The sequence below is a fragment of the Dreissena polymorpha genome, chromosome 3 (assembly GCF_020536995.1).
Source record: "Dreissena polymorpha isolate Duluth1 chromosome 3, UMN_Dpol_1.0, whole genome shotgun sequence".
Lineage (NCBI taxonomy): Eukaryota > Metazoa > Mollusca > Bivalvia > Myida > Dreissenidae > Dreissena > Dreissena polymorpha.
The window spans coordinates 45,396,122-45,409,461 of record NC_068357.1 but is presented as its reverse complement, the minus strand read 5'-3'; the positions used below and the strand labels follow the sequence as shown (position 1 = coordinate 45,409,461).

General features: G+C 35.3%; 1 protein-coding gene across 1 annotated transcript in view; it reads left to right on the top strand.

Moving 5' to 3' along the window:
• The window catches only part of LOC127873957 (transmembrane protein 214-B-like), a 41,001-nt gene that overhangs the window by 13,762 nt on the left and 13,899 nt on the right, over window positions 1-13,340 (top strand). Inside the window, exons 8-9 of the mRNA XM_052418059.1 lie at window positions 8,990-9,091; window positions 9,947-10,038. Of these exons, the coding sequence (XP_052274019.1) occupies window positions 8,990-9,091; window positions 9,947-10,038 (194 nt within the window). The remainder of the gene's footprint in view (window positions 1-8,989; window positions 9,092-9,946; window positions 10,039-13,340) is intronic.

The window sequence follows — 13,340 nt, the reverse complement described above, 5'->3', positions numbered from 1 at the left end:
AAAAAAAAAAAAAAGCTGACAAGCTTTTGCAGTCGAGCGTGGCACACGTTATGCGGTGCTCTTGTTATATATGTGTTATGTGTGTGTTTTGATTAAATTAAATGAATTAACGATCATTTTTATTTAGTTTTGTTTACTGTAACATCAAGCAATTTTTACAAAAACTTTTCTTTTTCAAGCACTGTCTTACATGTAAATAAAGCGTTTGCAGTCAGAAGTTAAGCATCATCAACCGAAACAGTGAAAACAAATAATAGCATGGACTATTCGAAACCTGCAATTACTTGAGCATCAAGGCCAGTCCCGTGTTACCTCGAGTTATAGCAGTTTTACTGTACCGGTACTGTATTCTGATAAAATGGAAAGAAGCTTAATCGTGGTGAAAATGAAAATAACAAATTGCAAACTTTGTGCATGTGTAAACTCAATGGAATCGGCATGATTTGGATACATATTTTGTAGCAGTAGTCTCCCTTGCGACTTTGTTTACATCAGGCCAAAGGGATGAAGCCGATAGTCAGCTACTGCTTTTGAAATAAAAACTAAAACTTAAGCAAAGTACATCCCAATAGCTCTGCAGGAGGTGAGCTGATAACTTGATAGTTATGTTTCGATGTTAACCTGTTTAAAGTTTGGGATTGCATTTAATTTAGATTGCGTGTATATTTTACTCAATTTTCACAAAGTTTAACAAGTGTCTGACTATGTTAAGAGTGCTAAATTTCAGTGTGTCAGAATATTGTACTTAAGTTTGTTTGAAATCAACATTTACATTTTACATACACAAAAGTATTTAGCTCCAGTAAGTTTAAATCTTGCCATAAATCAAAACTATTTAAGGTATTTCTGTAAATGAATTGATTATCGATCAAACATAAAAAAAATAGAAGCATAAACAGAGTTTAAACTTTTTAAACCGAATCATACTCCCAATAGTTTAACGTGTCTGCTATTTAAACCATTGATATTTGTAATATAATATGTAAACTTTAAACAACTAAAGGAAGACACCATTAACAGTCACATGACCGGATCTCACAGGTTACCAAGATTGAATTTCAATGTTTGAGTTAACAACGAAAGAACTTATTCACAGTGATACAAATGGCGTCCAATTTGGAGAGTTCTATTAATAGAGGATCAGACTTGTTCTTTGACTTTGCTTGTTTCTCCTGTCAGGAAAATGACAGAAACACTGAGGCTGATGTTTACTGTGAGGAATGTTCTAAATGTTACTGTAATAAATGTGTGGAGTATCATAATCATCTTTACAAGAAGCATGCAATTTTGAGCAAGAAGAACATCAGCAAATGGCCTAAGACCACTGTGGATGCACTAGAGCAATGTCAGGAGCACAAGAAAGAAATTGTAATTGTAAAAAATGCGGTATTTTAAAACTTCTTTTTTTCATCAATCTGGTTGACGGACCCTTTAAACTAAATTTTTGCTCAGACGACACTTTATTTCAATGAAAAATATTATAAAAGCTGAAAGTATCTTCCCTGATCAGCCTCTGTGACTACACTTTACGCACATGCATTTAACCCCCTTTTCACAGAGCACAGCTCATTATCATGTTGTTGTATGTGGTGATACTGAAAAAACTGGGTTATGATTGGTGATGAAGATGCTTATTACGAAGGTGGTGAGTGTGTGAGAAGGAATTATATGAGTCGAGTTCTGAGAAAACTGGGCATAATGCATGTGCGTAAAGTATCGTCCCAGATAAGCCTGTGCAGTCCGCACAGGCTAATCAGGGACGACACTTTCCGCCTAAACAAAATTTTCGGTAGGAAGGGACATCCTTTAAAAGAAAAATACCATAAAAGTGGAAAGTGTTGTCCCTGATTAGCCTGTGCTGTCCGCACGGGCTAATCTGGGACTACACTTTACGCACATGCATTATGCCCAGTTTTCTCAGAACACGACTCATATGAGTGTTCTGCTCCTGCAAAATAATGATGAATGGGAGCATTTGTCTGTATCCACAAATGATGGTCAGATGATAAATGCATGTTAACCCTTACAGTGCGGGAACCGAGTTGTGAAGGCCTTTGCAAACAGTTTGGATCCAGATGAGACGCCACAGAACGTGGCGTCTCATCTGGATCCAAACTGTTTGCTATTCTGATAGTATTCTTTGGAAAAAAATCGAAGAAAATGCTAATTTTAGAAATTCAGCAGACGACATTTTAGCAGACGACAAATTTCCCAGCATGCAAAGGGTTAAGTGATGTTCCAGATAAGCCTTTGCCAGCTGCTCAGGCTAATCGAGGAGACACTAAACTTTTATGGATTTTTTAATTTACAAAATCTCTTTTAAAGGAAATCTAGTCTGGATGAAAAGTGTTGTTCCTGATAAGCCTTTGTGATAAATAACTGACTTTGTACAGGAGGTAATATTTGTTGACATTGAGACGAGAACAAAAATACAAACTTCAATCAAGCAGGGTTTTCTTAAGTTTTTGTAAACACATAAGTGAACATTGTCATAAAAGGCAAATATTGCTGTGATTTTATTTGCGGTGTACCACTGTACCTTGACCTGAACACTTTCAGAGGTATAGTCAATCATGTATTAATTTAGAGATTAATCATTAGTGGTCCCTTAATAAAATGGCCTTTAAAAAAGACCATTTGGGAAAAAAGTAAAATTTTCAATATCAAATTCATAGACCATTTATAATGTTTTTATGCCCCCGGATCGAATGATCGGGCATATTGTTTTTGGCCTGTCTGTCTGTCATTCTGTCCCAAAACTTTAACCTGTTAAAGTTTTGCGATAACTTTTGCAATATATTGAAGATAGCAACTTGATATTTGGCATGCATGTGAAGCTGCACATTTTGAGTGGTGAAAGGTCAAGGTCATCCTTCAAAGTCAAATGTCAAAAAATACAATCCAAGGGAAGTAATAAGCTTTAAAAGGGAGATAATTTCTAAACCTGACAAATGATATATTGAAATTTTATTTCAAAGTGGCGCAAAAGGGGGCATTGTGTTTCTGACAAACACATCTCTAGTTGATTATGACATACAATGAGTGAAGTACAATATTTCCTTATGAATCCCAGAAAGGATTAATGAGTTACTTGTATATATCATTTTCACATTCCCTTAAATATTGTTATCCCCCGCCATAGGCATTGTCCGTCCGTCCTTCCGGCACTTTTGTGTCCGGAGCCGTATCTTGGAAGTGCTTTGGCGGACTTCATTGAAACTTGGTATGAGTATATGTTTGGATAAGAGGATGTTGCACGCCTAATGGCATTGTACACCATCTGTTAATAACGGAGTTATGGCCCTTTGTATCTTGAAAAAATGCTTTTTTGTGTCCGGAGCCATATCTTGGAAGTGCTTTGGCGGATTTCATTGAAACTTAGTATGAGTATATATATAGATAAGAGGATGATGCACGCCAAATGGCATTGTACACCATTAGATAATAACGGAGTTATGGCCCTTTGTATCTTGAGAACATGCTTTTTTTGTGAGTCCTGAGCCATATCTTGGAAGTGCTTTGACGGATTTCATTGAAACTTGGTATGAGTATATAAATGGATAAAAGGATGATGTTGGCATTGTCCATCCGTCCAGAAATATTTGTGTCCAGAAGTATTTTGGCGGGGGATATCAATTCAACGAATTTGCTTGTTTACAATTAATTTTCACATGTCATTAGCATAAAAAGAAATCTACATTAAAAGTGAACCTCAAGACATGGTGGGCTTGGCTGGAAAAATAAATTTCTGATTAATAAGAGCCTGGCTCTTTGAAAACAGGGTTTAATGCATGTGCCTTAAGTCTTGCCCCAGATAAGTCTGCGCAGTCCACATAGGCTAATCAGGAGCTAATCAGGTATGATACTTTAGACTTTTTTTTACGGAAATTTTCCTTTAACCCTTTGCATGCTGGGAAATTTGTCCTCTGCTAATATGTTGTCTGCTGAATTTCTTAAATTAGCATTTTCTTCGATTTTTTTCAAAGAATACTATAAGACTAGCAAACAGTTTGGATCCTGATGAGACGCCACGTTCTGTGGCGTCTCATCTGGATCCAAACTGTTTGCAAAGGCCTTCATAATTCGGTTCCAGCACTGAAAGGGTTAAAATAAGTCTGTTTATATTGAAAATACATTTTGGGCATAAAAGAGTCATACCTGATTAGCCTGTGCGGTCTGCACAGGCTTTTCCGGGACAACACTTAAAGCCACACACTTTGCCTCTGACCTTAAAATGAAATGCATGTTGATCAATAAATATAGATGCATTTTGAAAGTGTGCAAAATTGTCATTAAATCTATAGCCTAGTTAGCAAGTTATTTATAATTTTTCAAACGGTACCGCTTTTAAAAACGAAAGTAGGATTTCTATACGTATATGTCAATTTCGATAAACGCGATTATTTTTAAGTTTTAAAACGCAAAAAAGCCGGATTTCTACCTTGTAACCACCAGATATATTCTAATTGGCATAGATAAAATATGTTTCTTATTTATACTTAAATTTACTATTCCAAATAAGTTGTGTGGCTTTAAGACAAATGTACATGTATTAAGCCCAGTGTTCCCAGAGTGAGTTATATGAATGGGTGATGAAGGGTTTTCAAAAGTGTTAAATGTCTTCATTGTGTTTGTGAGACTTTCCTGATCTTCAACTTGAGTGCACAAGTGAATTGTTTGGTGCCTCTGGACTTAGTAAACAGTCACCCCATGGGTTTCCAGACTGGCCCAGCAATCTGTCATCTAGGTCAGTCATGTGCGTCACAGTGATCTGCCAATAATAAAATAACACCAGCTTCATTAAATGGTAAACGGGAAACAAATCAGCTTCAAGAGCTCACAGAATGGCAGACTGACTAAAACCACTCCAATGGAGGCCTGTGGAGAAAATCGTCTTTAAGTTTCTTAAATCTCTGAACAAGCAGATGTGCCCCACTGTGGAATTATGTTCTTCAGATATTTTCTTGTGTAAGTCTCATTCATTGAGACAATGTAACTTTTAATTCATCTAAAAGGCTGTCCTTTCATTGAGGTATGTTTTGCCTCTAATCCTATTTTCTCCGTTACTTGTTTATCTCTGCAGTAGTGCTGTTTTAAGATTTGTGAATGGGACTTTAGTTGCTTAGCAACCAAACATAGTTCTGTTCTCACTAAAAATAAATTTTAAAGTGTTTTATTTTCATAATTTGGGTAAGTGTATAAATGATGAAGCAAACGCGTCTCAAAGAGGATAATAATTTGACAGAATTGTTCTTACAAGCATGAAATTGGTATAATTTTCACAAATGTTGCCAAAAACTTGGTCTAGATGCCATTTGTGTTGCAATCAAAGTTCTGGTGATGGATTGTCAAAAATGTGATTTTTGGGGAACAAATAACACAATTCTTTTAATGTTAACAGTATGATTCTGATTTTCATCTGCTCTTTTGATTGGTTGAATAAAATATATAGCGCTTCCATCTTAGCTAATCTTTCAAGGAATACATGTAGAAATGTTTTGGTACTAAAGAGTTCTCACTGTGTTGTAAGCTTAACAAAAAGCTTGGAATAGTAATATATGGTTTTCAAGGATATATCCTTGGAAAAGAATTAAAATTAAGAAGGCAGTTGGTTAATGATAACATTAAATGGGCCACATGCTGTCAGCAGTCATATTAACAAAATGGATGGTAATTAACAAAGTTCTTTGAAAGAAATTAACCTATTGACAGTATACCAAATTTGATGAAAAAAGACAAAGATAAGAATGTTCACAAATTACAATTGTAAGTTTGTAGAGTTCAGTAAGCTTATAATTAAAAAATAAAGCTGTTTTTTTGTTTCTTATTTCGTGTACTGAAGTCATGTAACTAACATTTTTATAAAATTTTACTTTTTTGTTCATTTTTGTGTTTATTAAGGTGACATAAATCAACTATTAAAATATTAAGACGATCTTTCTGGTAAAAATAATGTTTTTACCGTTTTACAAATTGAAATGAGTGAACACATATCATCTTTTGAATGTAAAAAGAAAAGTTACCATAATTTCAAGGCTGAAATATTTTGAATGCAAAAATAACTTAAGTGCACTTAATGTATTTCGGAAAATATGTACTCTTGAAAAATTTACAAAATGTCAGTTTTACTTATAGTTATTATGCTCCCCCAAAAAAATTTGGGGGGAGCATATAGTCGCCGCTTCGTCTGTCCGTCCGTCCGTGTGTCCGTCCGTGCACAATTTTTGTCGGGGCTATTTCTCAGCAACTAATGACCGGAATTCAATGAAACTTTATGGGAAGCTTCACTACCAAGAGGAGATGTGCATATTATCAGCAGGTTCTGGTCGGATGATTTTTCACAGAGTTATGGCCCTTTGAAGTTTTCCATTAAATGTACATATAGTGCAATTCTTGTCCGGGCTATTTCTCAGCAACTAATGACCGGAATTAAATGAAACTTTATGGGAAGCTTTACTACTAAGAGGAGATGTGCATATTATCAGCGGGTTCTGGTCGGATGATTTTTCACAGAGTTATGGCCCTTTGAAATTGTCCATTAACTGTACATATAGGCTAATTTTTGTCCGGGCTATTTCTCAGCAACTAATGACCGGAATTCAATGAAACTTTATGGGAAGCTTCACTACCAAGAGGAGGTGTACATATTATCAGCGGGTTCTGGTAGGATGATTTTTCACAGAGTTATGACCCTTTGAAATTTTATATAAAAAAATTCTTGTCCCCCTAACTACTGTGCCCTCAAGACCTTTCCTTTTATCTGAATATATAGTGCAATATTGTGAAAAAAACAAACTTTGGGGAGCATCACCCGTCTTCGACGGTTTCTTGTTACATTCAGTAGACGATTTGTTTTATACACAAAAGAGTAAATAATTTATTTGAAATAGGTTTATCAGCAGGTTTTTAGTTTGTGACTCAAAAATATACGAAAGGCCCTCAAATTTCATCACCATAAAGTATATTTGTGCTCAACAATTTTTTTATACCAAGTTATCCACACATTTCTGAATGTGAAGATAAGATTGGTCTAATTAAAAAAAAAAACTCAAGTTTTCAAACATTGTTCAGATGGTTGAGTACCAAATTAGACGTTAAGGTACCTATTCTATCTCTTTAACTTGTTCTGCTTGTACACTCAGATATTATTTTGTGAAAAGTTTATTGCGATAACAGTTCAAAAGTTTATTGGTTATGATAAAATTTGTGATCTGCTTCTGATAGTGTTTAAACATGTATGCATTTTTTTATTGCAATAAGAACATGTTAAGGTTTACATTTTGTGGTACATTATAGGGAATATTTTTTATTTGTCTACGTATATGGTTAAATAAAATATATTGTTCAAGTAAATTACTTTTGTATATAATATTAGGTATATATCTTTGTTTATCTTTTTTCTTTGTTCATATGTATATGGTTTAAGTTTAATTTGCTTGACTCAAACATGAAGTCTATCTCTGATACAGTTCACAGACAAAGACAACAGATGTTTAATATAATCACTAGAAAGAACTTCAATAAAAAAAGGCATTCCCAGATTGACTGACATTTTGAAGTACCTTCCCTGTCCGAACTTTTCATTCTAAGATTTAAAGACGCAATTGTATCAACACTAGTTTTTCCAATCTGAATAAACAGGATCGGCAATTCGTTCAAGCTGGGGGAACTGTTATATAAACACAAAACTCTTTTTACATTGGAATCATTGGGGCTCAGAGATTAATGTGGATTGAGTATATTTTAAGAACAATTAATAAGAAAGAAGTTTTTTCATGCTTAATACTATTATTGAATTACTTGACTAAGTTGTGTTAATGGTGAGATTGCGCAGTGGTAAGTATGAGGTAGACCCGGGAGTCTTGTTGATGCGATGTAACCTCAGGAGTCATGTAGCTACAATTGTTTGTGACGTGTTTTATGTTTTCTTGTTCGCAGATTTTAAAGCTTGTTTCATTCAGAATAATAAATATAATGGGGGGGGAAAAAAAATCAACCTGAAATTATTTTATTTTCATTGTTTATTCAGCATTGAGTTTAATATAACAGTTTTTTTTTAAACATAAACAGCATATTTAAATCCATGTTGTTATATAAGGTTTGTATGGTGAATATGAGTACATTTTGTAAAGCTAGCGGATGCTTAACATGAAATACAATTTCTCTTTTGCAGAATTTAATGATACAGCTTGAGTTGTAAATTAAGTAAATAGTGAATAGAGAAGCTGAACGTAACTATTTCCTTGATGAAGATGTTTACTTTGACCAAAAAGGCTCCCCCTCCAATTGTAAAAATGTGAGCCTCTTTCTGAGAAAACTGGGCTTAATGCATGTTTGTAATGTATCGTCGAAAAGTTTGTAATGTATCGTCCCAATGTTTATAATGTCTCGTCCCAATGTTTGTAATGTATCGTCCCAATGTTTGTAATGTATCGTCCCAATGTTTGTAATGTATCGTCCCAATGTTTGTAAGGTATCGTCCCAATGTTTGTAATGTATCGTCCCAATGTTTGTAATGTATCGTCCCAATGTTTGTAATGTATCGTCCCAAAGTTTGTAATGTATCGTCCCAATGTTTATAATGTCTCGTCCCAATGTTTGTAATGTATCGTCCCAATGTTTGTAATGTATCGTCCCAATGTTTGTAATGTATCGTCCCAATGTTTGTAATGTATCGTCCCAATGTTTATAATGTCTCGTCCCAATGTTTGTAATGTATCGTCCCAATGTTTGTAATGTATCATCCCAATGTTTGTAATGTATCGTCCCAAATTCAAATGAGCAGTCTGCACAGGCTAATCTGAGACGACACTTTCACCTAGTTTGGATTTTCTTCTTAAGGAGACTTCCTATAAGCGAAAAATTCCATAAAAGAGGAAAGTGTTGTCCTTGATTAGCCTGTGAATGCACAAGCGTTAAGCCCAGTTTTCCAAGAACTTGGATTATTTAACTAATTATTGTAAAGTAGGAAATTTCCATTGTGCTACAGATGCTGTCCCAGGGCTTGGACAAGAAAGCCTCCAATCTCCGCAACTTCTTTCCTTTCTACCTTTTGCGGGCAACCACGGAGGGCTCTAAACTGAAGGATGAGGTATGGTAACTGGTTACCATGGTTATAATTAGTCCCCTACCGGTTTCACCGTAGGGAACTTATGGTTTGCGCTCTGTGTGTCCGTCAGTCAGTCAGTCAGTCTGTCATACTTTTCTTTATCCTGCAATAACTTTAAAAGTTCTTAATATTTTTTCATGAAACTTGAAACATGGATAGATTGCAATAAGGACATTATGCACGTCATTTCATTTTGTTCCTACGTCAAAAAACTTTGGTTGCTATGGCAACAAATTAAAAAATATATATTTCTGACAATGGTGGAGCCGGTAAGGGACTTATATTGCTTGACAATAGTCTTGTTTAATTTAATTTTAATCCTTCAGTGTTTCCCCCAAAATTACCCAAAAATCATTTAAAAGAATTCTTTTAGTGGATTACAGCACTTATTATGACCCTGCGAAAAACAGCTCATGGTTGAACAGTATATTGTTGTTGGGTATATTCCCTCGAAAACAGGGTATATAGAGTCAGGGTATGTTGTGGGGTATATACCCTGCTTTAAGAAAACAGGTCTGTATGCTTGTGCTTTAAATGTCACCCCAGATTAGCCCGTGCAGTCCTTCCAGGCTCGTCAGGGACAATATTTTCTCATAAAAGAGAGTTCATTTTATTTTAACAAAAACTACCTTTAAAGCGGAAGTATTGTCCCTAATTTAATCACTTTTGGACAACACTTTATGCAAATGCATAAAGCCCCGTTTTTCCGTGAGCACTGCTCACATGTTTTTGCCTGCAGATGTTGAGGTGTCTGGTTGACTGTCTGGCTCACATGTTTTTTCCTGCAGGTGTTGCGGTGTCTGGTTGACTGTCTGGCTCACATGTTTTTTCCTGCAGGTGTTGCGGTGTCTGGTTGACTGTCTGGCAGAGGACCAGCAGTGTTTTGTGCTGTGGTGCCAGGTGTATATGAAACACCTCAGGCAGTCAAGGTAGGTATCCTTATCATAAAAAAGCTTCTTTATTGAATACAAAATAAAGGTTTTCAATTATGCGGATTATTTGATTGCACAATAGTGGAATGGTGGATATTTTTGGTCTGATGTGCTGGTTTTCTTGGCTTCACTTTTTTTTCTCCATTTTGGCATTAAAAAGCAGATGTGTTTTAAACATGGTCGGGCTATACATGGCCTTCTATAGTATGTTGAGAACAAGGGTTGTTGAGGGCTAAGTAGTTATTATGCTTATCCAAAACTGTGCTTTTGATTACCATAATTCTCATAATCGTGGAGATTTTGTAGGTTCTTCAGTAAAAATTTAGAGCAAAATTTACATAAGTTTAGCCATATTTAGGGTACAGCAGGGCCATTTCCTTATGTAAACTCATGATTTGAAAAGAACAATAATTCTACTCTTTATAAAGGGAGAGAAATGTGCTTTAATTTCATAATACATTTATCCATATTGATTTCCCCAATATCCTAAATCTTCAAAAGAAATTCTGTTATAAAAAGCCAGAGAACTGTACTATAGTAAACATAGCATTTAAACACATGTACCATTCTTGTAATTGTATGATAGTTGCAATTGTATCATAGTTAAAATGATACCTGTGATTTTATCATAAATATGTTTATATCATACTTGTTATTATATCATAATTGCGTTTACATTATACTGATTGTAACATTGCTGCATTTATATCAAACTTGTTATTGTATCTTGGTTGTGTTTATATCAATTGATTTCGATTTTGTAATAACTGCCATTGTATTTTAGTTGCAAAATATATGACTAACAAGCTGCATTTTGTCTTGTGTTTGTGATTCCATTCCAGTGCTTTCCACAGGATTTTTGTCAGGCGCCCCGGGGCTGATAGGGGTGGTTGGGGAGGGGTGTCCCCTCCAGACGTTGATTTTTTTATATAATTTAACGTGTCAATACACGTTCTGTGGTGCGTTATAACTCAAAGAAAAACAGCGTCAAAAGACGTCATTTGGTGCGCTATGACTCTTCAAGAAAATAACCCAGTCATTTAAATATATATATATATTTTTATATTGTTTAATTGTTTTAAAACTTTCCCGCACAGATAGTAAAATCCCGACTCGAACGATTCCCAAATACATCCGTTTCAACCCGACTCTATTACTGTATACTTACTACTTTTCAAGTTTCTATTTATTACCCTATAATCCCGTTTATTCCGTTTTTATAAATCACTTTCTGGTAAATATGTACGCTCAAAGCTCTCAATTATTTCTTTAACACAAACCTTGCCATTTTTTTATAGTATCAAATAAATTTTAAGTGACTATTTATAGATTTGATGAAATATTGCCTCTGAAAATGCGTCAATCCCCTGACGTGTTGTGTGCTTGTTAAAACGCTCAATACACGCACAATACAAATGACGCGACGTTGTACATGCTGCATAATGTTCGCGCTCTTTTTAATAGAGAAAAAGATTCGACACAAAATAAATTTGCACTGCTAATTTGAAGCAAGAATATTTTTAAAGTTGCGGTAATATTTACATTCGGAAGTGTGTTTCAGATTAAAAACGCATTAACATCGATATACGGGAATGGGTTTCGGATAACAAATTTAATTATTCCCATTTGAGATTTCGACAAATATAAACAGTTGAGTTATGAATTCAACAATAATTTGTTTAAACACTTTACGAGTCGAATAAATGTTTTGACGGAATTATGCATGAAATTCATGTGTCCACGAGGATTACGGCCGTTTGCCATCATCAGTCTTCTAAGAATCGATTATGGGACGAAACATTTACAAGTGTGCGTAGATAATTCAACGAAAATTTGTTAAAGCGCATTACGTGTGGAATAAATGTCAGAAAAACGAGGTGAATCAGTTCTATAAATGGACATGATGAAATATACATGTACTGGAATAAAATTGTTATCGCATAATTGTAACCGGGAGTTATTTGCACAACTTACTCGCTATAAGTAATTAATTGTTTACCACTTGCAATTAATTTCTCGTATTAATTATGAGTCATAGGTAACACTTGTTTGCAGTAAATAGGTGTGATGATGATGCCCGAAACCGTCTTTAATGTAATGTACCGGTTTTATATTACGTAAATGGTTTAACTTCTTGCTAATCAAGCTGCGATAAACTCTTAATTGTGCCCGACGTCAAAAAATAATGGTCGATAGTTAACCCCGCCCTCATAAGCATTCGCGTAACCGATTGGACGATGAACATCACAGTTTGATGACTGAAAAGTTACCTGATACATCCTTGTCAGCATTTAAATGACTGTGTAATGTGGCTAGAATAATCGATACGCGCGTCTTATCAGTGGATTACCCATTACCCCATGTGGTGTTTATGGCGATTACTTGTGAAAGTAGGTACCGAGTGCTCTTTCAAAACAGGGAATATTGATACACTGATAGAGAAACCTTGATTTTGTTTGACAATCTCCACTTTCTTTTACTGAAAAATACACTGATCGGAAAATTTCAAGCGCCCCGGGGACTCTGATTTCGAAATTCAAGTGCCCCAGCGAGGGATCGTTAAATGGCCCGTGGAAAGCCCTGCATTCCATTAACCCTTTCCCAATTAGAAGAAAAGTGAAAAAGGCTGTGTGCAAACAGCATATACCAGAACAGCCTACGAGTAACTCGCCGTCTGTTCATTTTTATGCTGTTAACTGCTCATCAGTATCTAAGGATTGGATATGAAGACGTAAAAGCTTGAATACAGAAAAAATGTCTTTAATTAAAGTAAACTTTCTAAGTGACTACAAATGCTTCCAAATTCGTATTTAAGTGGTAAAGCGTTAAATACGTATCTAATTTGTCAAGGGTATACATACTGTAATGACCCAGTCCGGTCATTATATGCCTATTTGTTTAAGGTTTATACTTACCTGGAATGCAGTTTCCAGAGTGATACTACTAATAATTATACTAATATTAATGATGATGAAGATGATAATAATGGTGATGATAATGATGATAATAATAATTATCCCCACGCTTTTTGAAAAAAAGGTGGGGATATTGTGGTGATCTCCGCCGTCCGTCCGTCTGTCCGTCCGTCCGTCCGTCCGTCCGTCTGTCCGTCCGTCCTGGCCACTATCTCCTCCTACACTAAAAGCACTAGAACCTTGAAATTTACACACATGGTAGCTATGAGCATATGTGCGACCCTGCACTATTTGGAATTTTGATCTGACCCCTGGGTCAAAAGTTATAGGGGTTGGGGTGGGGCCGCGTCAGAAATTATCACTCATTTTTTTAGGTTATTTTAC